Consider the following 26,496-nt stretch of genomic DNA (forward strand, 5'->3'; position numbering starts at 1 on the left):
AAGAGAATCCCTATCTGCCGCTTAGCTGTGCCACTTCCTACTTCTATTTCGTTGTCCAAACGGTCAGTAGTTATTCCCATACCTACGTAAAACCACAGGAACAATCTTCGTCGCCCTGGATACCAGTCAGTCACTTCCACTCGGTTCAGCTAGAGCCACGACTGCCCTTGGATGGAACGGCCCGACTGTGGATTTCTCTGCCTCTGTTATCTACAGGCCGCGACGCCATTGCTACCGTTTCTATAAATTGCGCTCGTGAAAACACAAAGGTAGGTTTTCCTTCGTTAATTTACCACGTCTTCACTGGTAATTTGTGAAAATAAAAATAAAAAGTCGCATTCTTCAGTAAAGAAACCATTTCAGTGGAGTCAATATCTTGTTGTGTCGCCATATTTCCTCTCCCCTGTGCTAGCATGGTAAAGTTAGCCTGATTCCTGGACGGAATGTCCTTATGTTTTCAGCTGGCGTGCAGAGAGGCCACGGACTGTCTGGAGGGCATGACCAGGTGGTCCTGACTGGTAATCTTGAGGCATGTCTATCTTATCGCAGCGATGACACATTCTAGATATTGTTTTCAACACTTTATTTATTCGAGGTTACGTCCGGGTCAACTTGGGTTAACGTTATTTCGCAACAATTAGCAGAGAACGGCTTCAGCAAGGGCTCCGGAACCAGTAGGAAGGTCTCCTTAAGAGGATCTGGAGTCCGGCTGCTCCTAGTTGCTTGGCTTTCATTCATCCAATGAACGTTTCGTTTGAAGTCAACCAAGGCTTGTTTATTCATTCAATTAAAGGTGTAGGAAGTCCTGGGAGAGGCACATTTAAAGCGGAAGAGGTGTGGAAGTTTTTAGAAGCCACGTGTGCTTCCGTGTTGTATTTGTACCCTGTGCAGAGCGCTGTTCAACACATGGCTGGAAACACAGTGTGGTAATGCTGCAACTACCAGCATCCGGTCACTGGAGATACCAACTTGTTTTCTTTTCCTGCTGTATTAAATAAAGCAAACTTTTAAATGTGTACACAACCAGGTTGATCTTAAATATCAAACTATTAGAAATTCTGCATAGGTTATATGGAACAACTCAAACTGAAACATAATTACATTTTTACAGCCTAATAAGCCTAATATCACAGTTGCACACAAGAATGAACTAATCTGGATTTTTCTCATTAAACAACTTGTTTGTAAATTTCATTTTGATTTTTGAAATGGAAAATACTGGAACATTAAGACATGTCAAAAAAAAAGACATTGTGAAAACATCCTCCTTGAGATTAGCTCATAGCCACAGATCCAGCGTAATGTTTGCAGCAGCCTGCTTTGTGTTTTGGTTACTGTTGTCATGAATTATTGCCAGGCCAACCACTTACTGGAGGGGTGCCCATGTTCAGTTCTCAAGATCTACCATCCTACAACTTTTAAATGCATTCCTGCTCTAACACAACTGAATCAAATGGCTGATTTTCCTCACCAACAGTCTTTCAGCTCTGCAAAGGCAACACACCATTCATTAGATAAAAATGTGTTGTACCAAGCGACACATCTAAAAGTTGCTGTAGGTCGGCCTTCGAGGACTGGATTTCAGAAAGTCTTGAAGTAGAGTATGTGTGTCCAAAGTTTAATTTGTTGTGTTGTGGTATTCTAGACAATCCTTGAAGAAAATGATTTTATTTATTCAATAATAATAATATTTTCCTGTAAGTATAAACAATAAACACAACAGGAAGACAACAATATAAAAAAAAAAAACCCTGATGACACCAAAGAGTTTTTTCTCTTATTGAAGTCCTTTCTTTTATATGCATCAATCAAAAAATATGTCTGTTTTTAGTCCATGATCCAAGGCAATGGGTCTGGAAAAATAAAGTGGTTTGGTTCAGTGAAGTCTTACCACAAAGCTGCGGCAATTCGGCAGCTTGCCATCCTGGGTTGAAACGGTGGAAAAAACCAGATCGTCGAGTGGTTGCCAGAAAAACACCCAATATAATCCTTCAGCTGTGTTAATTTGGCTTGATTCAGCAAAATTCTTCAGCGATTTTGGAAACCGCCAACTCAGGCAACTAGCCACAGTGACAGCAGCAACAGCAATGGAGGAGATCTGAGTTCACCTCTGACCCTGATCTTAAAGTGTGCCTTCAGTTTGACCTGCCAAAATAAAATACTGGTTGATTATTTTGTGTAGGTTTCAAAGGCCCACAAATACAGTGACGAAAATGTCTAAACTCCAGCTGTTAGTTTATGTATTCATCTTCAGTCAGTTTAATAGATGAATTCTCACCTTACCCCATACCTGTCAAGCTGTGGGTTTGCGAATAGTGTACGTGAAATGGCGCCTGGAGTTGGGGGCTTAGGGTTGTGGGCAGGTGAACGAACAAACGTAAGATGGGAGGTGGAGAAGAGGGAGTAGACCAGGGGACAGCAGCATGTGGGCAGGGGGGAGCAAAAAGGATATTTACGGCACCTTCGCTCGTCAACACTCAGAAACTCATTGACCAACCATGTACCGCCACAATGTGCTCTGCCACCCATTTATTATTTGTTCAGACCTGAGTGATATGAAATTTATTGTGCGGTTCATCCATAAACCTACACTTACACTACAAGCATCAACTACTCGCCTGCCATGTTCAGTCTATCTGCTTACCTGTATAAATACTCCTGCATTGCTCTTTCCGCCGTTTACTCTGAACCAGCAGCTCCTGGAGGAGAAAGGCTGCAGTACTCCAGGCATCGCACCATTCATTGTAAGGATGTCTATTGGTACCTCCAAAACGACAAAACCCGGGCATTATCATCAATCTACAAAATCCCCACGGGGCGAACTTGAAAATTGGACATTATGATGCCAACACTTAACTTTCTTCAACAACTCAGAGGCAGAAGTCAGAGCTTCGCGCAACGCAAATAATGTTCCGGTCAGAACACAATGCACTAAATAATAAAACATAAATTAATGAAGCTTCGAGGCAGGTAAATTTTCCTCAGTGAATTTTAATCATCAAGGAACTCGAATCATTCGAGGAATCGTTTCAGCCCTAATATATACTGTTTGGACTGCAGTAAATAGTAGCTAATTGAACAATTGCGTCTATTCTGACTCTTAGGTGCATCATTCCCACAAGCCCTGCTTAGTCCGCTTTAATCAAACTTCAGATCAGTTCGTTTGGGGAGGTGTAAATGTGTAATCAAACTATGATGGAGAGGAAAAAACAAAATCGTCCAACAGCTCAAAGCTGACCGCTTCCTTCAAAAAAAGCAACATTTTTGAAGGAAGTTGCGCTCAGTGGTTTCTTCCAAGCTATTAGTTTCATTTCCTCCAGTGTTTCTTGGTGCAGTGCCATCATAGGTAGGGGGAGTGGGAGATATGATTGCTCATAGTTGGTTGGTTGGTTTTAGGCCTGTCACGATAAACGATAAATCAATTAATCGCACGATAAATTAAAACTATCGACCTCATTTCAATTATCGGCTATATCGTTTCTTCCGGCCTTTTTCTTTTACTGTTGATGACACTAAATGAAAAAAGGCTCAACTCCGGTGCTCTCCACTGACTCTCCCTTCCTTATTTCCTTAGTGTAATGCCCAGATTGCACTGCACGATCTTATATCGCCAATTGTCGGCCCATTATCAAAACCTGGGAGATCACACATTAGCCAACAGAAATCCTCAGTATAACGGTTCAATCGAACCCTGTGGTGTCCAACAATGGACACAAAATAATAAGTCCAGTTCACAAATTTTAAAACCAGGTATTAATCAATTCCTTACTACAATCTACCTTCAATGCATGTAGCTGGTGTCAGTCCTGACTGAATGAAAATCATTAGAACCTATTTATGTCACGTTAACGAAGAACAGCTGAAAAGTTACCGGGTTTTCTGGTAGAAATTTCGCTCCAACTCCTCCCCTAGTTATTTATCTTTTCTTTGCACGAACTGTTGAGTAAACATTCATGTTGTTTCCGATGTCTGCTGGACTTCGGGTTGCACCGTGTCAGCTGTTCGGGATTCCCTCTGTGTTTCCCCTCAGAAAGCAGGAGGAGAATCCGCGCTTTCTGGTTGGCTACCGGTCACATTCAACAGGCTGCGTCACTCCTCCAGTCTGGATAAATCCTTGATTTAGATCGGAGCGGCCACGACGATCTACCGTAACACACAACACAAGTGACAATTTTAGAACGAATAACGTTTAATTTGGGATAAAAAATCCTGCAGTTTGAACTATTGCATCAGGCAGTCGGATGTCATCTCTATTTAAATCTAATTATTACTGAAGGCTAATATACAATACAGACTTAATAATCTGGATGTCATCCAGATTAGAAACCACAACTGTACCTCAGTGATTGTTGTCTGTCAATTTGGCGGTCCCCAAGCAAGGAAACCAGCATTCATCAATGCATCTAAAATGCAACGTTACATTTTAAGTGCACATATGTTAGATTTATTGTTTAGTTGGCACTATTTTACAAAATAGTGCCTCCACGGGTCCAGTGGCTCGCCATGATCATTCACTTTGAATCTAAAGCACTGCCAGAATGCAGGTGAAATGTTCCGCTTTTAAACCAGCGTTTCCCTGGCTCCGGCATTGGGCTTTATGCTACACTCTATGGTAGGAGCCCACCTACCACCATTAACTCAGCAGATAGCTGAAGTAATTTTGAAGGAAGACAACACTGCTCCCTCTCCATTCATTTTCTATGAAGCTTAATTCGTATAGCATAATTTGTGCATGCAAAATGACTAGCTCATACATGCAGACATGCACAACTTTTTTTGTGTAGCGACTCGACACAAGAAAGTTGATCATTTTAAAACTTTTGTCACTGTTGTCACTTTGGTGTCCTGTGTGTTGGGTTCAACCTGAGTGGAGGAAATTAACGCTTTTCGCTACCTCTGTATTTTGCTATTACCAAGGAAGCAAGATGAGTCGGCCTACAGGGTGAGGTGGAGTGGCTGCTGGGTGGTGCAGGGAGAACAATCTGCTCCTCAGTAACTCATAGACGAAAGAACGCATAAGAGAGTTGAACATTGTTCTAATGGGTGTTCTTCTGTAAAAGGTTTTAGTCAGACTGATGAAGACATTCCTGAAATACTAGAAAATGTAAATGGACTCAGGGAGATACTGAATACAAATGAATGCATTTCATGTCCCACCTTATTTTGAAAAATTTCAGAAAATCATGCATCACTTCAAGAGTATGATGTTTGATGTTGATCTGGCACACAAACTCACTTAAACACATTGACGTTTCTGTGTTAATGTGACAAATGTGGAATAGCTTGGGAGGTGTGTCGATGAAAGAATCTTACTTAAAACCTGTAGCATCTGGCTAAAGTTTGCATGTTGGGTGGCTAAAAGAGGTAAAAGGTTTCTGAAAACATATTCTCATTTCAGATGTCATCTGATGGTGTAAGTAAAGTTACATTTGATTTGAGTTGGTCATTGTGTCATATTTAGTTGTAACAGTCCAAACTTTCCTGCTGTTGCTCCAGAAAGCTTGCTAATGATCCACAAGTGATGTTCTTCACTTTTCTAACTTACCATTACATCAGTAAGTCATTGATAGTTACTTCCTCTCTCCTTGACAGAATCCTGATATCTTCATCATGAAGAAAAAATGCAAAAATCGTCGCTCTATCACGCTAAAGAGGGAGTCTTCTCCTATCAAGCCCTCCCCAAACAGAGAGACTCTCACATACGCACAAGCTCAGCGAATTGTAGAGCTGGAAGTGGATGGCCGAGTGCACCGGCTCAGCATCTACGACAAGCTGGATGTCATCGCTGACGACGACCCTACGGCTCAGGAGATCCTGGAGTGCAATAGCAACAAAGAAAACAACGAGAAGCCCCAGCAGGTTCTGGTTCGCTCTGTACGCCTCAAAATGAACCAGCAGAAGAAGAGTGGAGCTCTCACTGCTTCACATGGCAGCAGCTTGAGCAGCCTCCTAGAGCCAAAGGTCAGGATGGTGGAGTACAATTTGCCGGTGGTGCCAAAAAGGCCGGTCATGTATTACAAATACTCTGAGAGGACAACCGAGGAGCTGGATGAGGAAGTGGAGTACGACATGGACGAGGAGGACTATGCCTGGCTGGAGATCATTAACGAGAAGAGGAAGAGTGAGGGCATCGGCCAGGTGTCACACAATCTCTTTGAGTTCCTCATGGACCGCTTTGAGAAAGAGTTGTTCTTGGCTACACAGGGCCAGAGTGACCTACAGTCACTGGTGGATGAAGATGCTGTTTGCTGCATCTGCATGGATGGAGATGGAGCTGACAGCAATGTCATTCTCTTCTGTGACTCATGCAACATCGCTGTGCACCAGGAGTGCTATGGCGTGCCGTACATCCCAGAGGGTCAGTGGCTGTGCCGTCATTGTCTACAGCGTCCATCAAGGCCAGCAGAGTGCCTCTTCTGCCCGAATCGTGGAGGAGCTCTGAAAAAAACAGATGATGATCGCTGGGGCCACGTGGTTTGTGCCATGTGGGTCCCCGAGGTTGGCTTCTCTGATACAGTTTTCATCGAGCCCATTGATGGCGTCTGCAACATCCCCCCGGCCCGCTGGAAACTCACATGCTACCTGTGCAAGGCCAAGGGTGCTGGGGCCTGCATCCAATGTGACAAGATCAACTGTTATACTGCCTTCCATGTCAGCTGTGCCCAGAAGGCAGGCCTCTACATGAGGATGGAGCCCGTCAAAGAGCTCACTGAGTCTGGCACAACCACCTTTTCTGTGAAGAAAACCGCCTATTGCTGTAGCCACACACCCGAAGGTTGCGACCAGCGGCCTCTCAATGTCTATGATGAGCTCCGTCTCAAGAACGGAGCCTGTCACAAGCGGGCAGAAAAGAGGGGGAAGCCTCACTCCAAAAGCTGGCAGAAGAAAAAAATGAAAAAAGCAGAGTCGGAACCGGAACTAGAACCTGACACCCAAGCTAACCCTGGGCCCAGTATCACTGCATCAAGGTAATTGATCCCAGACTCTCGTTATTTATTTATTTATTTTTTCCAGACCATTTTCGAAGCACAGTCGTGAGAATTAGACAAATCTAGTGTTTGAGATTAGAAGTGTCTAATGTCCACAGTCTAAGGTGTTCTGTTAGTAAATGTGTCTTCCTGTCTGGTCCAGTTTCGATGCCATTTTAAACCAGGTAGCAGTTCAGAGGAAGCGGCAGTTTGTTGAGCGGCTGCTGAGTTACTGGATGCTGAAGAGGCAGTCGAGGAATAACGTGCCTCTGATACGCCGTCTGCAGGCCAACCCTCAACCCTCTAAAGCTCAGCAGCAGAAGGTCAATGCTGCCTATCACACTCATACCCTCAACGCTTCAATATCCTCCTAATACTGATCACAAAACTTGTGTGATGTCTTCAGGAGCGTATGGAGACAAATCAGGCTCTAAAGGAGCAGCTGAAAGTGTGGCACCGTCTGCGCCATGACCTGGAGCGAACCCGGCTGCTGCTGGAGCTCATAAGGAAGCGGGAGAAGCTGAAAAGAGACGAGGTAGAGTCAGTCACTCCTCTCTCACTGTCTCAGTGCTCCTTTACTATTCAACAACTTTCTGATGAAATCTGCTCAAGTATTCAATTTGTCTCAGATTTAAATCTAGAAAATGTTCTGTCCTTTTATCTGACTCCGTTATTCTGAAACCCTGTGAATAAAAAAAAAGTGCTACTGATTAGCTCCACTGAGTCTGGTCATCTTTAGTCCATTCATGATCTCATTACCTGGCAACTAGTGCTTCAGTCATAGAGTAATTGCCAAACCAGACAAGCACTTCTAGTTACTTCAGAGATAGACATTATATACCTCATAAAAAGAAAATAGACAGACTGGAACCCCTGCAATAACCAACCAACATCTGGCTCTTTGATGTCACTTGTCTAAATCTGGTCTTTCTAGATGAGGAGACAAAACCCAGAAAAAGCCCCTTTTCCAGCTTGTCTCCACACTTTAAAGGATATTTAATTTTCTTTTCTTTTGACCTTTATGTTATACTTTGTTGATCTGTCACAAAAAACTCCAGTGTGAGAAAATGCAAAAAACTACTATGAGGATAAAAAGTATTTGTTTGCTCTGATTTATGAGCAAACAATGAATGATTGTTGTGAGCAGATGCACTGTTATTCTCTCTGCAGATAAAGCTGCATCAGTCGGTGCTGGAGCTGCAACTGACTCCCTTCAATGTCCTACTGAGAGTTGTGCTCAGTCAGCTGCAGGACAAGGACCAGTACAGCATCTTTGCACAACCTGTCTGCATTAAGGAGGTTTGTAACACTTAATCATTCTTCTGACAGACTGTAATGAAATAACTATCCATATCTAACGGCTGTTCCGTCTGAAAGATTCATTTACAGTCTCTCTAGAGCAGGGGTGTCAACATCCAGTCCTCGAGGGCCGGTGTCCTGCAACTTTTAGATGTGCCTCTGCTGCACCACACCTGAATAGAATAATTAGGTGATTAGCAAGGCTCTGGAGAACTGATCTACACAAGGAGGAGGTAATTAAGCCATTTCATTCCTGTGTTTTGTACCTGTGGCACATCAAAAAACTGCAGGACAGTGGCCTTCGAGGACTGGAGTTTGACACCCCTGCTCTAGAGCAACGGTCTGAAACTGCAGACTCCTGCAACTTTCAGATTTATCCCCTGCCCCACACATTGGAATTAAATGGTTGACCTCCATCTCTAGCATGTAATCCTGCTCTACAAATCTCTGCTAATGAGCTAACGTTGAAGCTAGGTGTGCTGAAGCAGATTGAAGTAGGACACTGGCCCTGTAGGACTGGAGTTTTAGACGCCTGTTCTACATGTTCTCAGCCTCGTTGTGTCTTGTTTGCCCCTGCAGGTCCCAGACTACCTGGAGCACATCAGAAGGCCTATGGACTTCTCAACTATGAGAAAACGAATTGATTCTCACAGTTACTGCAGCCTGGATGAGTTTGAGGATGACTTTAACCTCATAATTAGTAACTGCATGACATACAATGCCAAGGAAACGTTCTTCTACAAGGCGGCTCAGAGGTTGCTGGACCATGGAGGGGTCATCCTACGGAGAGCTCGCAGAGAGGTGGATCGGATCGGCTTTAACTTCCCCAGCTGCTTGCTCTTACCAGAAGCCCCGCAGCTGGAGGCCCCAGCTCCTTTCTCCTGGGAGGACGGTGAGTGAATGCTTCCGGAAAGGAGTGAAGCAGAAGTTGGCAAGAATCATTTAACAATTTTATGGATGGTGGACAAAGAGGCCATGTCCACTTTCTATGCCCGCTAGTAGTTTAGAGAGCTACCAGACCATCTTAAATTCCTGTAATGAACAGAATAAAAATCTAAGATTAAAGAACAGAAACCCTCTTTCACACTAACCAACTGCTGAAAAGGAGACTATCATCTCAACTTTCATTGTGAAGGATCTGCTGACAGTTGTTGAGAGCCTGAACTAACCATAACCCCCACACACTGGAGTTATGGTTAGCCCAATCACAGTAACAGTCATGAGATCACTGAATGCTGGAAGGACAGCTCTAGTATCTAATGCATGGACAACTATTCCCACTGAAGCTCATGTCAGCAGCTTAGCATGCTGACATGAGAAACAGCTATGTCTTCAAGATGAGAGCCATGAATCAGAAATATGAGTAACTAGATCTGTCTAAACCCTCCAGCAGTTTAGACAAGGTGAGGCTCTGGACTCAAACTAGACTTTGGCTCCACCCATTTTCCCATCAATTTTAACCATTTTCCCTGTCCCTGCTTAAGAAAAGCAGGCCCAAACCATGATGCTGCCAACCACCATGTTTGACAGTGAGAATGGTGTGTTCAGAGTAATGAACTGTGTTGCTTCTACACCAGACATATCATTTTGCATTGTGGCTAAAAAGTTCAATTTTGTTTTCATCTGTTGAACGCAACTTCTTCCACGTGTTTGGTGCGTCTCCCACATGGCTTGTGGCAAAATTTAAATTAGACTTTTTATAAATATCTTTGTGAAATGGCTTTCTTCTTGCCACTTTTCCATAAAGGACTGATTGTTCTCCTATGGAGAGACTCCCATCTCAGTTGTAGATTTTTGCAGAGTGATCATAGACCTCTTGGCTGCATCTTTGATCAGTCTTCTTGTTCTCAATCAGGGGTGTCAAACTCCAGTTCTCGAGAGCCACTGTCCTGCAATTTTTCGATGTGCCACAGGTACAAAACACAGGAATGAAATGGCTTAATTACCTCCTTGAGTAGATCAGTTCTCCAAAGCCTAGCTAATTGACCTAATTATTCCATTCAGGTGTGGTGCAGCAGAGGCACATCTAAAAGTTGCAGGACACCAGCTCTAGAGGACTGTATGTTGATACCCCTGTTTTAGATGAAAGTTTAGAGGGACGGCCGGGTCTTGGTAGATTTGCAGTGGTCTGAAACTCCCTCCATTTCAATATGATCGCTTGCAGTTTGCTCCTTTGAGATGTTTGAAGCTTGGGAAACCTTTTTGTATCCAAATCCGCTTTAAACTTCTTCACAACAACATTTCGGACATGCCTAGTCTGTTCCTTGGTCTTCATGTTGCTCTCTGCACTTTAAACACAATCCTGTGACTATCACAGAGAAGGTGCATTTATACAAGGACTTGATTACACACAGGTGGTTTCTATTTATCATCATCAGTGATTTAGACAACATTGAATCATTCAGAGAGCCTCACAACTTCTGGAATGAGTTTGCTACACTGAAAGGGACCGAATAATATTGCTCGCCCCACTTTGCAGTTTTTTATTTGTTTAAAAAAAGTTTAAAATATCCAATACAGGGTATCCCCCAGTGAATAGGCTTCACTGGCCCCACCACCAGGCTAAATCTTTCTTGATTGTTTTTTTTTTTTTTTAAGCCAAATTGCAAGCGTCTCTGTTGCTCTGAGCGATTCACTGGCAGAGCAAATTTATTCCTAAAAGCTAAAAGATATGTTTACAGAAGATAGGTTTATAGTTCATGCACTGAAAGCTGGGCCAATCACACCCCAGGCGCCTCTCCATGTTGCCTCACATTATGCTACAGCTGGATGTCTTAAGTTAACCTCAGCGCTTTCAGAGGAACACGTTGAGCGAACAGTGAGAATGATTTATATTTATGAACAAAGAATTTTGTGCGGCTTTTACATTTCAATATGCTGTCTATTGTGTGGCTCTGTGTCTCTTTAAGCTGATAAAGTTTATGTATGTGCTACCTTTGGCCGGTGCATTTGTGGTTAACGAACCAGCGCTAATCACTCATCATGCAGGTTCAGCCAGGTGAAGAGCTTTTGCACTCACCTCGCAGTCACGCCTCATGCCAGTTTTGTATTATTTTTAGTATTATTTTTCCGGTTATAAGATGAATCAAACCATATCAAATGTTTGTTATGGTTTGACCTGAGAATCTGGACCTGAGTATTTAGTCAGCCAGAGTTTATGCGCGTGGAGATCAGAGAAACTTGTCCCATTTACTGGACTAATAGTTTCTGTGTCCCTTGTTAAAAACTCAACAGACACAAAATGGAAGCGCTGCTAACGCCACATTAGCAGCATTGAATTAAATCTCTCGTTTGTTGCGCATTTCTGCACAGTGCAGCGGACTGAACTCATCATGCAGGGCCGGTGCAAGGCTGCTTGAGGCCTGGAGCAGAATTTGACTTAGGGGCCCCTTTTGTTGCTAAAAACATCAGCACCTCTAACAGCTTCTGTGTTTAGATTTAGTAAAATCTGGAAGAAGGGGGAGTAGTTTAATTGGCCAACCTAAAAAACAATAAGTTATAATTGCAGTTTACTAATTTGTTTTTGTGAACAGAGCTCAAATTCAAAGATAAACTCACAGCATCAGATTTTAGCTATGGTAACAAAACAATTCAACTATGAATATTGTTCTTTGAACTTTTACAAAGTAAACTTGCCAGCTCCTTAAAATCTTACTAGATTTTATTTAAATGTTAAACAATTTAAAATTGTTTCATTTATGCATACTGAAACCATTAAATCAAATTCAGCAGAATTTATCATCTGAATAAACAAATGCTATGGGAGATGAAGACACTATGATGGTGCTGTGCTGTTGTTTCTCAGTGGACCGGCTCCTGGCACCCTCATACCGTCAGCACATGCAGCTGGAGGAGCAGCTGAAGGAGCTTCTGGAGAAGCTGGACCTGAGTACGGCCATGAAGCACAGCCCGTCACGCACCAAGAGGCTCAAGCTCCTCAAGAAGGCCATCACGGAGGTCCGCAGCCAGATTGGCTTAAAGAAATTCTTTCCACATCCATCACCCCCTGCCCTGGATCTCCCACAATGCCCCAGCCAGTGTGAGGAAAAGCTGTGTCTGGCAAGCCCATTAGTTCCCGTCCCTCTACCGGCCTCAGAGCAGCTCAGCTCCTCATTTAAGCCTGACGGCTCACCAAGTGGCTCAGTGCCCCCCACTCTGAAGCCTGTTGCACACCTGTCAGAGCAGGCTCCCTTGCAGCTTGATGACAACACCAGCTCCTCTACCTCAAATCCCCCTCAACCCACCAACAAACCCCGCCCAGATCAAATGCTGCTCAACAGGAACTTTCCCTCTGAATTATCAGGTAGCTTCCCCCAGCGCACCATCTTCCGTAAGTCCAAGAGTGCCAGCCCCCAGAAAGCACCTATGACCCCAGAGCTGCCTGCTGCATCGCCACCCCTACTGGGTGCCAAAACGTTCCTGTCGGTGGTGATCCCTCGCCTGGAGACCCTGCTGGTCCCCAAGAAGAGGTCCCACAGCAGCAGTACTGAAGACGAGGAGGAAGAACAGAAAGAGGAGGAAGAGACGCCGATCAAACGTCTTGGCACAGGTTGAGCTTCACATAAGCACAAAGATTGCTGATGTCAACTGCAATATTTCTGACAAGTGACATGTGATGAGTGTGTTTCTGTTTCAGGGTTAACCAACGGCTGCTTGGTGGAGGAGAAGTTGGATTCTGTGTCTCCACGCATTTTGGAGCCCCGGCGGCGATGCGCCTCAGAGTCCAGCATATCATCTAGCAACAACTTCATCTGTGACTCCAGGTGGGTTTTGATTGGAGACATGATCAATAATCCTCCAACTTAATTTCTTCAGTTTTTCTAAATGTGGCCCTCATCTGATCTCTTCCAGCACTTTTATGGTGCCTAAAGGTGTGAAGGGTCGTCCTACAGCGGCGAGACAGACCAAAGATGACCAAAGTTCTGTAATGACCAGTGCTGACAATGGGCTATTCACAAAGACTGCCAAGATTTCTTCAGGTGAGAAAAGTATCTGCTCCCTTGCTGAAACTGACTTCCCCAGCCCACCCTCTGCTACCTTTGTAATTGTTGCTAGGATACCAGGATAGCTCCTGTTATATTTCTTTTGGTTTGTGGTTTGATCTGTGTGAGCAGATAATGAATAAAACAAGATGGAGGAGATCATAGGCAGGAGGAAACTTTACCAGTTTATATAATGTGTGTCCAAGAGTGCCAGCCCCCCACTCTAAATGTAATTCAACATGTTTTTGATTAGTTATAGTGACATTATTGTAACAGGGTACAAGGTTGCTGAAATCATTTTCAGTTGGAATCTGATCTGTCACGGTATGATTTAAGGAGAAATACATTTTAAGTGACCAAAATATTAAGACAATTAATGCTGAAACAAATAAGTCTGCCCTCAGATTGGTCCAAGCGTCAGATTGGAGCCCCCTATCTCGCTAGCCCTGACTCCAGATGATTTTAGCAGGGGGGGCACTGGTCTGTTTTGGGGGTTGGGCTGAGTAAATAAGCTTTTGCGTTAATATAAAAGCAAAAACAAACCTTTATCTTACCTTTCAAATAAAATAACCACGTTTATTTATACAAAATAATATGAATGTAAACAGTGACATGTATAAAATGTTCAGTAGTTGTGCTCAAATTTGCATAAACATTAACTTGTATGCTACAAAATTCTAAGAATCTAATGTTTCCAATCTCTGAAGTCTGTAAAATAAATGCAAAATTAATCTACTTAAATAAGAGTAGCAATAATTACTCAAACAAAAGAGAAAAAAAGTGCAGTGCAGTAAAGCTACTCATAAGAACCGTTTTTCCCTAAACGCTGCTCAAGTAAATGTAATCAGTACATTGGTCCTTTTAACATAGATAACAAAATCAGTAGCCTAACCTTGTTGACAAGCTTATATTGACTTTAGCTAGTCATTATTTAGCTAACATTATCTGTGTCCATCAGCATTACTTGATTCACTCTGTTAGTTTGAAGGCAGGGGTGCTGTGCAAAGATATTTGCCTTTTGCTGGTTTGCTGCCATGGTTCTAACACACATCTGTGCTGCTCTGCACAGCAGCAGCATGTTTCTGTCACTGCTGCACAGGTTTAAAACCGGCAATCATGTTGCGTTTAAAGGAGGCTCAGAAAAACGCATTACAACATTTTAGCAATGGATGAAATAATTGGAATGACTGAAAAAAGTACATGTGACAACAAGCACAAATACGAGAAGTGTGAGAGCTCCTACTGTATCAAATCGAGGTATGAATAATAGAAAGTTGTCCACTTTGAGGTTAAAATAAACATCAACAAAAAAAAAAAAAACAAGTTATAGTTCATGTTTGACTCTGTGGGTGTGTAATGCCACCCAGTGCTTGCCCATGCCGCCGGTCCTGCATCTGACCCACTGGTGATGGGGGATATGTGTAGACAGGAGGGTCCCTCTGACCGGGCACTGGTCTCTTCAGGAAGCTTTCTCAGGCAGCTCATTGGGTTCCTCACCTTCTCTGTGAACCAACCCAAAGAACAGATCGATTTCATTTGGTCTGCAAGGGAGTGAGGCAAGGGGCTAGGAGACACACTGGGGAGGGGAGTGTGGCAGTGCGGCTCTACAGCGCAGCTGGAGAGGAGCACGGAACAGCATTTCTCTGGTCTTTTACTTATCTGTTTTTCTAATTGAACCAGAAAAACAATCATTTGCCCCCTTCTCCCTCCCTTCCACACTCACTCACCCCATGTTTACAGGGCTGGAGTTGGTCTGTCCTCTTCATACACACAGCAGTATGATTCAGCTCTCTGCCAGTGTATTGCTGAGTGTGTGTGTGTTTGTGCAGACAGTGTGTCCTGTTCATAACTGGCTTGTTGTTGTTCCTGTAGAAGTGTGGAGTCCCACCGCTGCTTCTTCATTTGTTCTGGAGCCTCTTAAACTAGTTTGGGCTAAATGTAGTGGATATCCCTGGTACCCTGCCCTGGTGAGTGTGTGTGTCAGTCTGTCCGTACCTCATGCCCCATCTGCCCCATTGGTTCCATCTGCCCTCTGCCATTCTTCATGCTGTAGCTTGTGATGTGAACTGCTGGGTTGGTGTCGTGGCTGTGTGTAAGCAGCTTGTTCTGCTCTGGGCCGGCCTGCATGCTCGTCTCTGGTCGTGGGGCGTTTTCAGAGCAGCTTCGTCTCTCACCATGAAATGCAGATTGTTCTATCTGTAAGGGTGACGCCCCCTTCTCTTCTAGCTCACAGTCTGTCCTGGGTCTTTACAGATTGTGAATCCCAGAGTTCGGAGGACATCATGTCAGCACAGCAGGGTGGAGCTCCCCATTCCACCATTGGATGTTCTCAGAGCCGGAGAGCAGATGCAGTTCAGGTCCGCAGAGAAACTCTTCCTCGTCCGCTTCTTCGACAGCAAACACAACTGGTGAGGAGCTGAGTGTCTTGACTGCTGTCACACCGGGAGCTGTCTGAAACCATACTGTACAATTAAATTTAGCTGTGCCCCTTTCTATTCTAATACTCCATATAAAATCATGCAACATTGGAACCCCCGACTCAGACAGATTATTTAATACTGAAGTCATTCCACTCAAAACTGAGTCATGTTATGCTATGCACACACTGCTGTACACCAAGACACATTGTTCCAACCTGTAAGCCATTGATACTTGATAAATGTCGCTATTTTGTGTCCCGATATGTGGAAACGTTAAGAGAAACAAGAAACATGATGGACGATAATGAGGATCAAGTTCTTAATGTGCTGGCTTCAGATGGACAACAACATTAACACCGCAAGATATGCTACAACATTAGCATCCATGTTTACTTCCACTGAGCATGTTCGCTATGTGTGACGTAATGATGTCCTCTGCTGGGCATTTGGTACACTTATAGGTCCTTTGCAGTTCACACAGCAGATTACATACAATGACCACACACAAAAAAAACTGATTTTACAAAAAATCAGAATTAAGCAATTTAGCCACAGTTAAAGTTCAGTAGATAACTGTAATATTGGAGCTCAGTACTTGGTATACCATGCTGTGTGGCAAAGTTGTCAAATCAAACTCTGAATATAACTACCGGTAGATGTCTATTTTTTTTATGACCTAGTTTGTTAGATTTTTATTCATTATCACACTGCTTTTATTTAGGGTCTATCTGTAAAGCATATCTGTAAAGATAACATCCATCCATTTTCTGTAGACCCTCATCCCTACTGGGGTCTGGAGGGGTGCCTACCTCCATAATTTGTTTGTGGACATTTTCTTTTTCAAAGATTACCTGTCTTATGTTTTGACAGCGAAAGTTTTAATACATATGTAAAATCTTTTGTTTTTAAGTTACATGCTGCATCTTTAAGCAGCTGTTCAGTGTGAGAGCTCACTGTCTGGCGGAGGTTGACCGGCACTACATCTGTGAAATATTACTACCAGTAGTTGGTACAGATTACCAACATAATCAAAATCTAATAAACCCTAAGCTCTTTTTGAGAGTATTGCTTAAAAATAAATTGACAATATCCTGGGAAATTGAATGTTTAAAACAAACAGTTCTGGTAACACAATTAAAAAAAATTGCAAAAAATATTTCAGAGGTGTAGCATCACTGAAGTTAGAGTTAGTGAGTAAGAGTGAACTGAAATATTTACCACGTAGAAAATGCATGTTAAAATCCGAATATTCTTTTGAAAGTGTGTAGCTGAAATTAAACGCAGCACAGTGTTTGCCAAATATCTGTACCAACAGTAATACAAACAAATTATGCATAGAAGAGGCATTAGTTTATAAAAGTCCAACCAAACATAAATTTACCATTTTAATAATAAAAAGCAGCGGGATGATGTAATAGCCTCATTTTCTAAGCAGTATCTCAGGGGAAAAAAGAGAAATTAGTTTTGTGTAGCACAAAAACAGATTATAGAAGCCAAGTGGAAAAATTCACTCTAACATGGGCTATAATTATGAAACGGCAAATGTAGATGTCATATTTTTGGGATTTGGAAAATAAACTATTCTTTACTATTTGTAAAGCAAACTCAGAGGATTTTTCATGTGGATCGGTGACATTTATATGGCTGTAAAGCGAAGGTTTTGAACTTTAATATGACCGGCTATCTTTGTGGTTTGGATCGTGTTGCTCGGTGTTGGTGATACAGAACAATTGAATAATTTTCAGGCTTAAGCGTTGCTCGCTATTGGAGGGGCATTTTATATATATTGAATATACTTGTCATATAAACAAAAACGGAGGAGTTGCCTAAAAATCATTTTCATACTCTGTATAACATATAACATATTGACTTACTTGTGCTGAATCGCCGCCTCTGTCCTCAGCCCGTTCCCATAGCAGTGGATTTCCTCTAGCATTATTTTCCTCCAACAAATTATTCCACTGAACAAAGCACAGATTCCTTTTAACCTCCGTCTTCCCATTTCTGACGCTGAATCTTCAATATCCACAAGCTTTGAAATACCAGGCAGCTACAAACCGTGTGTTAGCTTTAGTGGCTAAGTTTTGGCTACGGTCTGCTGTCGCCTTGATATCAGCAGAAAAATGAAGAAATTAAGCACAGGATGGTACCGGCTAATCACTGAACACAATGGCACAAAACTTAGTCGTTGTACCAGTAGTTTGCAATTTTAATTTTTGTATCTTGTTCATGGTACAGCTCTTGCAGTTATGGTTACAAACAATGGGAGCAAGCGGTACAATCTACATGGCTTATAGTCCATTTACACCCGACCCGGGTTGCAATTAGATTTTATATTGTATTTCCCTGGTGTCTTTTATAAAATATCACAATTGATATCTTTGATCAGGGACCTCATCCTTGTAGATAAATACATATTTATCTACCATAGTCACTATTTTTGAAAGTATGGTATTTTGAAACGAGGCTGTGTTGTGGAAAAATATTTCCAAGCACTGTCCAGGTAGAATCACTCAATCAGGTTTATTCATGCATGGTGCACAATACAGAGAGCTCATTAGACAATTAATAATCAAGCCAGTGTGGATGCCAGGCTAACCCAGCTCACTAAGCTCTGCCAGGCAGAGACAACATGTAAGTTTTTATACAATGATAAAGAAGGAAAGCAAGGGGCAAGATGGTCTGGTCCTTGGGTTACTTGTATTTGGGTTACAAGTAACCCAAATAGCTCTTTTGGTGAGAGTTCACAAACATTTCATATGACATGACTACCAGATTTGACCTTATTGTAATTTTTCCATGATGAGCTGCAAAATAATTTCTTAGGAAAAGTATTTAGTCATGTTCAGGAATTGTGTTAAAGCTGTCATTTTTTGGAAAATATGTTTTACATATTTGTTAAAACTGGCACATGGTATGTAACTTGAGTCTGTGAAAAGATCAAGCTCCTCCCAGGCTGATCACTGCCGATTATTGATCATAGCCGATCATCTGGATTGGTTGTTAATTTTTCCCTTTTAGATATAAATATTTCTGTTATCTGGCAAAATTGAAAAATTATCTAGCAATAAATTCACCAGATTTAGAAAAAAACATGCAAAATACTTGCCAGGCACAATAAAATCGTCATTCAGTCAAAAGGACAATTGACAAACCTTTACTGTTAAGCAATTGACAAACCTTTACTGTTAAGCAATACTTAACAGTAAAGTTCTTAAAGCCTAAATTATACGGGAGACAAATCTCACAACATTGCAAACATTATCAAATAATGTAAAGTAAAACAAGAAAATATTAATTTTTTATCAAATAAAGGTTGTATCAATTTTAAACAATCCTAAGTTACTAAATCAAAACTGGCTCAGACAATGGGTAATGGTTTGGTGCTGGCTCTGAGTGGTTATTTCTGATCGAGCTGTCTAATTCTGGAGAACATGGGAAGGAAGCAGAGATCGATTTTTTTACCCCAAAACTTATAGCTGTTTCATGTTATAACTGCAAAAGTTTCAATACATACTGTATATATATAAAAAAAAAGTTTAAATTACATCCTACAGATTTTAGCTGACATTAAACGTGAGAGTCCATTGTCGGGTGGAGGTTGAACATGAAATTCCTGTGAAATATGACATCCAAGGGGTCCATGAGCACCACTTAGAAACAACCAATAAGAGCTAGTGCTGTCAGTCAACCTCCTCCTGGCTCTGATTTGTTTTTTCTGGCTGAGGGATGCATTTCTACAGTTACTACTGAGCAGCTAGATTTTTTTCAGAGATTATCTGTCTTATGTTATACTACCACAAAAATTGTGACAGTTTTAACAAATACGTAAAACGTCTTTTCTATAAAAGTTACATATTGTAGCTTTAAGAGAATCTGTTTAGGGGTTTTTGATCTGCAAATCTCCCTTTCCTTAGGCAATGGCTTCCTAGATCCAAGATGGCTCCGTTTGGGATCAACCAGAGCCTGGACAGAGTGAAGCTGATGGAAGCTCGTGCTTCCTCCATCAGGAGAACTGTGCGGCTTGCCTTCGATCGGGCCATGAAGCAGCTCAACTCTGTCAGAGGGAATCTGGAGGTGAATGGTGGCGGCAGCGGCCTCGCTGCCACCCGCTAAACCCTGTCCTCCTCAGCAGGTCCACCAACCATCACCTTTCATCGTCACGATCCATGCAGAGAGGACGTTCTGCCTCATACGCACAACATAAACACTCATGTTTATCCATCCCCCTGTCTGGAGTCCCACAATGGCTCACTGTAGTCAAAGCTATGCAAAGGAAGAGCTCAGCCTGGTGAATGTGTCAGTGCTCAACCTCTGACCTCTTAAAATGTGCTGCTGTGAGATCCTCCATCTGTCAGTGTATGAGTGTGACAGCAGCAGCTCATGTAAATATCACACACATAGCCTGACACTAATTTATTCACTCTTCAGTTTTATTTGGTACACACACTCTTGATTTTTGGACCTTCAAAGGTAGGTGTGAGTAGTGGTCGCCGGTGCTGCTGGTCCTGCTGGTGCTATCTCCACATTGAGAACAAACATGTATACTGTATTGTTGTTTTTTTGTTTGTTTTATAACTTATTGAGATATCCTGCATCAAGTTCTTGTTTCTGGCATTAATTCTGTGTGATGTTTTTTTTTTTTTTGTAACCAAATGTTTTTACTGGACTACTTTACTATTATTTTTTGTTTGCTTGTAGATATTTATATAAGATCTATATAGAAGCTCCAAAAGTTTTAAAGTGCATCGTTGACATGAAAACCAAAAGGAAAACAGAACCAACTGCCCGTCCTCATGCTTCACTCTGACTTCTTTTTTTGAGCTTTCAGTCATGTCTCTGAGCGACACAGCAGTGTGTTCTCCAGCATTGCCCTGAAGGAGAGTAGAGAATGTGCCTGGACTAATTTATTGCAGAGCAGAAAACGGATATGCATCACTTTATATAGAAGGTATGGTGAGGAAATACTACGGGTGCTCATACCCTCCCTTTTTTTAGTTGTTTTTGTTTGGACTGATGGCATTAAATGTGTGAGGTATGATAGATGCTGATGGGTAGCAGAGAGTAGGCTTCTTCTTGGTCCTCCAGCCCTGCTGACAGTTTGCTGTAAATACATTTGGTACTTTAGTTGATTCTCTGGGAAGAAAAGTAAAAAAACACACAGTTCTAGTCCATTGGAACAGAAACCAGCCAAAAGCAGGCTGCTGGAATTTTTATACTAAAACACTGAAAAATAAAATATCCTATTGAAATACTGGGTCTGTCTCCTTGCATTTTCCTCAACTGGAACTTTCACAAGTGGAGTTATTGGGGCCTGCCATAGCATTACATAGGAGAATCATTGAAATGCCTTGCTGCCGCTCCGTTAGTGAGAAAAGGAGTAGATTTTTGAAATCGCTCTTACGCCTACAAACATCGCTCTACTGGTATGGAAGTTGGTCGTGACATCGCAACGAAAGCCTGCTTCTGTGAAATGTTGTCTAAATTATTATTAGCCCCCATGAGGCTTTGCATGATTTATGGGCGTGACTTCCACAGAAAACCAGAACCACCATTACATGTCATAATTCACCAAGAGGTGGCTCTGGGAAAGAAGGACCTCGCTGCAGCAAACAGAAAGGGTCAGGGACGAACCACTGTCAGTCCCATACCTTATTTGGAAATGGGACTGTTGCATTCCGGAAATGAAGGGGGCGCTATTTTCACAAACCTTAAAAAAGCGGGGTTAAGAGGTCGATTGAAGGAAGTTTGAGAGATTCTTCCATGATATTCGGCACACGATCCATAATGCAAAACCCACAAAGTCAGCAAAGATATTTTCTTCCTTAAAACTTTTTTTCACATAGTAAATCAATAAATATGTTTTTTTACATCAATGTTAAATTTCTGGAAAGTAATACTTTTTAGAAGACAACAAATTAAGGTTAGAAGAAATCTCACATAAACCACATTTACGTATCTGTGTATCGTGTTTTACGTTTTTATGGATTAAAATGTGTTCAGCTACTGTCATTAGGTTGCATATCAACAAAATTTACTAAGAGTTCAACATAAAAATGGTCCTAATTTTATTTATTTTTTTGTCAAAAGTTACAGAGTAATTGACTAAATCTAATTAGTTAATACCTGCCGTTGGCTGTTTGAGCAATATCCCTTTTACAATTTCAATAAATTTTTTGCAGAATATATGTTATCTGGAAACCATTGTGACTTCTAAAATTTATTGTTAAATCCTACAAACAATAATAATAATGTTAAAGAATCTACAGTGATTAATTTCAAAAATGCCTTTGTTTTCTACCAATTGTATATATCCTGATGTGTAATAAGCTTTTTCTTTTATGTTAGTAGCTATTACACTGTGTTCTTGTTCTATTTTGAGTGGGAATGAATCATGTCTTGTTTAAACATATCTGCTATGTATATAGATGTTTTTTATTTTTATTTTATTCATATCTTTTTGTTAGATTCAGATGTCCATATATTCAGATGTGGCCTACCCTGAAACACATCTCACTTTTATTGCCCGCACTGTTTTCAACCACTGACAGAAGGGACAGGTTTGTTAATCATTTGGTTAACCACACAATGACTTTCAATATGGTGTCCAGCTGTGCATCAGCCCAGCCACTTGACCATCCAGCAGCCACCAACATCCAGGCCACATTCAATCATTATGCTTTTGTCCACGCGTCACAGACTCTGGGTTCTGATTGCTGTGTGGCGTGGACATTGGACACTATGTGTTAGTACAGTACTTATTTGATATTGACCTTCATATTTACTGCATTTCTTGACATTTGTCTAATTCATTTATTACTCTGCGGTAGTGTTCACCATCAGTGTGATATTTTTTTCAGATTCTGAAGCCTAAGCATAGGGAGATTTTCTTCCTTGATTCTGCCAGTGGCTTCACAGATGAAAACCACATCAAAACATTAAAGGTGTATAGGAATAAGTTTGAAAGTGGTATGTCTTCAGTATGCTGTTCCGTTTTTCCACGGAGGCAAAGGTTCAGCATTAATCTTCATATTTATGTAACAGTAAATATCCAAATTGAATTTGTGAATAAGGTTTTAATGCCTAAAATGCAATAAGACACATTTTCTAAGCAGTTTCTTGTTTCTTTTTAAACAAGGCATGGGTTAAAGCTGGACCATCGAGAGACCGTTCTGTCTTGCATTCTCATACATGTTTATAATTTTTATGTTGTGAAATATACCCTTTTTTAAGTTTTTAACTTAAAAACTTTGTATCATCACAGAAGACTGTCTTGACATATCTGGACCATGGACAGAAGTTGTTGGCAATGATGATGATATGAGACGTTATGATGGGACACTTGTGGTTCTTCGGAGCTACAAGTCTGCTTATTTACAACCATTTCTGCTTTAAATGTTAATAATCAATACTGTGGGTAAGGCTGTTGTCCTTCACCTCAATGTGATTGTTATAGTAATGACGCAATAATTTTCTTCCCCCTTTTTGAATTTTCTCGTAAATACCACAGGGATTGCCGAAACAAGGACTGTCCAAAAACTGTGGAATGTTTGTGGTGATGTTAACATCCACTTCCACCCACCATATTGTTGTATGGTTTGTATAGATGTAATAATCATATTTTTCTCAACAGTATCCAGTGTACTTTGTGATGGCAGCATCATTTGATTTCAGCGAGGTAAAGAATCAGATGAGTCTATACTTTCTGTTGGAGATTTCATTAAATGTGAACCTGTGATGTCCACAGAATGATATGATGACAATACGAAGATAGTGGTCTCTCACTGTCTTGAGAAATTTCCTTGTGAAGTAAGAATAATGGTGCACTGTTCCACATCATGTTACAAATGTCAGTTTTATTTTAAGAAAACCTTCAATTTGTCCTTTTTATAAGGTCCAGAGAAGAACTACTTAAGGGGAGAAAGTGGAAAAAGTTGATGAGAGGGCAAAATGTGAGGTAAGCTGTAGATAAAATTCATCACTTTGTAGTTTTGAATCATGTACCTTGTATTATGTCTTTCAGACTTCTGTAAGTCTGAAAGAAAATCAGGATATAAAAATTGAAAGGGTTGAAGCAGTTTTGATGTTATTTGGACTTAAATTCATCTTTCTCTTAGAAAATATCTATATTTTTACAGACCACACTGTATTAATATTTTGATGACCATACCTATGCCAAAGCAGCCGAGGCACAAATTGAGGTTAATTTTTAAAATTCACACATAACTAGTAATTTTGATTTGTATATCTTTATTTGCAAATGACACTACATAATAAATTAATATTATTTTTAAATTAATTCAGAATTTGGACAGAATTTTTTATACCATCAGAGATGGAAAGGATAAGCTACCAAGTCTTAATTATTATTTAATGCTCTTCACCAGGCAGGATACTGCCAAACTTGCAGGTAAGATTCATTCATAATCATGTGTCATAGCCATTCTTCCAGGATGACAGATTGCGATGCACCTGTTTTTTTTTTGTTTTGTTTTTTTTTTTATTATTATTTTCAGAAGACTTTGAATATACTTGAAGCTATTCTCTGGGAGGTGATACCAGCACAGGGAGGCACATCTTACCTCACCTTAGCATTGACCTGCAAGTGCTTTGAAGCCATTGTGTCTGACCTAGTTTTCAGGAGGAAGACTCACTTTGCTTGGCTGGATGGTAAGGACCTTTTACTTTTTTCAATTAAAACATATGAAATAAGATTTCAACTACATGAAATCAATTTGTCATTCATAGGTGAGATCAACTGGGGTAGATTTTCAGAGTTATTCAAGGCAGAAAACCGGATTCCTTTTGCGATTGTAACATGTTCTTCCTGCAACCGGCAATATAAAGACTTGTATGAGCTTCACTGGAAATGGAAGATGAGGAGAGTTCCCTCATTACTACTCTGATAGCATACTTAGACACTGCCCTGAATGCCAGTACTAAATGCTAGGAGAATATTAGTTGTTTTCTACAGTCTTTCACACATTTCAGTTGTCACACATCGTTTGTTTTTTTTTTTTTGTTTTTTTGTGACATGTCATTTTAAATCATTTCTGCTGAAGCACATTTGCCTTTTGACTTGTTCAGTCATCCTTTTTCATAATGTTTTCTTTAAATATTATGTACATGTTTGAATGTTCCTTTTGTTGTAGCTCAGTTGATTTACATTATTTAGTTTATACAGAAATGGTGTCGTTTCCACACATTGTGGCTTTATTTTGTTGGCGAGAGTAGAACAAATAAAGTAGTGGCAGATATATTGTAACAGTGTTGTTTAGCAATTGGATAACGTTGTTTTAAAAATTTTAAATGCAAGCTAAGTTAATAACTTGCAATATTTTATATGTGTAAATACAATGTTTCCTATATTTTTTGAACAATGACTGGAATCAATACAAATTTTCTTTACAAACTTGACATACAGTTAAGTTGTTTGTGTTTTAACAGTCAGACTCAACTGTTGTTTTGTAATAAAGCAAAAACATACAGAAACATTGTTTGGTTACAAAGTCATAATACAAACATAAGATTAAAGGCGAGCTCAGCGAAGGTTGAGACCAGGTCGAGGTGATGGAAGCTCAGGTGAGGAGTTTATGAAGGCGTTTATCTTTAGTCGCATTGATTATTGTAACAGCATCTTCACAGGCCTGTCCAAAAAATCAATCAAACAGCTGCAGCTGATCCAGAACGCTGTTGCTCGCGTTCTCACTAAAACCAGGAAGATAGAGACATAACACCAGTTTTAAAGTCCCTCCACTGGCTCCCTGTAGCTCAAAGAACAGATTTTCAAATACTGTTGTTAGTTTATAAATCACTGAACGGTTTAGCACCACAATACATCAAAGATCTGCTGTTGTATCAACCTTCCAGACTCTCAGGTCTTCTGGTTCTGGTCTGCTTTGCATCCCCAGAAGCAGAACCAAAAGAGGAGAAGCAGCTTTCAGCATCTATGCACCAAAAATTTGGAACAAACATCCAGATAATTGTACAACAGCAGAAACCCTGACTTCCTTTAAATCGCAACTAAAAACACACCTGTTTAGAATTGTATTTGAAATGTAATATGTAACAATCTATTGTCTATTATATGTTGCATGACTTTGTGTTTTTGTATTTATGATTAAAAGCACTTTTAAATGCCTTGCTGCTGAAATGTGCTATACAAATAAAATTTGATTTGATTTTGATTTTGAAGGAGATGAGACCAGCGCCGCTAGGCTGAACGAAGGTGCATGATCAGGTGAGATGAAGACAGTCATAGTTAGAATTTACACATAGGTTTAATTTATGTATCCAGTGACTTTATTCAAAAAGGTTTTCGTATAGAAAAAAAACAAATTCCTGAACAGTGAATCATTCTCTCTGGCAGTTACCAGCGCAGTGTCTACTGGCCGGGGTCCGAGCGCCGAAGATTATTTCTGATCAAATAAATTCTCTAAAACCTACTTTCTGTGTGACTCTTTCCAGGTTGAAGCTACATCTAAAGTTTTAAATGAATCACTTTGGGTTTTGCAACAATTGGATATTTAAGGTCTTTGGAACACAGTTTATAAATCGATTGCAAATGGTAGAATAGATTTGGACTTTCTAAACAGAATAGTGGGACACCAATCAGTTTACTGGTTAAGACATTATGGTAAACGATAATAGCTGGGCCAGGTCAACTGCAACCAAGCATGGACAAAGTCTAATTTCTATGTTTTATGAGAAAAATGACTGCCAGGGATTAAATCGCTTTGTCAGTAAAGAAACGTAAAAAATGCACCAATGTGAATTTTTCAGCGAAATATTCAACTTTCAGCTACATAGTCTTTGAAACAGCATAAA

At 40.8% G+C, this 26,496-nt stretch overlaps 1 protein-coding gene across 3 annotated transcripts; it reads left to right on the top strand.

Annotated features, from left to right (window-relative positions):
* LOC129353375 (bromodomain-containing protein 1-like) lies at positions 1–26,114 on the top strand. Of its 3 annotated transcripts, XM_055022669.1 has the most exons (15): positions 1–269; positions 5,593–6,968; positions 7,132–7,291; positions 7,375–7,503; positions 8,139–8,267; positions 8,847–9,159; positions 12,073–12,816; positions 12,904–13,030; positions 13,119–13,246; positions 15,122–15,216; positions 15,503–15,657; positions 19,587–24,079; positions 24,186–24,339; positions 25,865–25,909; positions 26,039–26,114. In XM_055022669.1, exons 2-12 carry the CDS (start codon positions 5,611–5,613, stop codon positions 19,783–19,785), a joined length of 3,537 nt encoding a protein of 1,178 aa, XP_054878644.1. In that variant the 5' UTR covers positions 1–269; positions 5,593–5,610; the 3' UTR covers positions 19,786–24,079; positions 24,186–24,339; positions 25,865–25,909; positions 26,039–26,114. The 3 variants fall into 3 exon arrangements, with proteins under 3 accessions (XP_054878644.1, XP_054878645.1, XP_054878646.1); XM_055022670.1 differs by lacking the exons at positions 24,186–24,339; positions 25,865–25,909; positions 26,039–26,114 and adding an exon at positions 462–529 and having other exon boundaries at positions 19,587–20,921; XM_055022671.1 differs by lacking the exons at positions 15,122–15,216; positions 24,186–24,339; positions 25,865–25,909; positions 26,039–26,114 and having other exon boundaries at positions 19,587–19,716.
* The last annotated feature ends 382 nt before the right edge of the window (positions 26,115–26,496 follow it).

Source organism: Poeciliopsis prolifica, unplaced genomic scaffold (genome assembly GCF_027474105.1).
Source record: "Poeciliopsis prolifica strain line A6 unplaced genomic scaffold, Auburn_PproV2 SCAFFOLD089, whole genome shotgun sequence".
Taxonomy (NCBI): domain Eukaryota; kingdom Metazoa; phylum Chordata; class Actinopteri; order Cyprinodontiformes; family Poeciliidae; genus Poeciliopsis; species Poeciliopsis prolifica.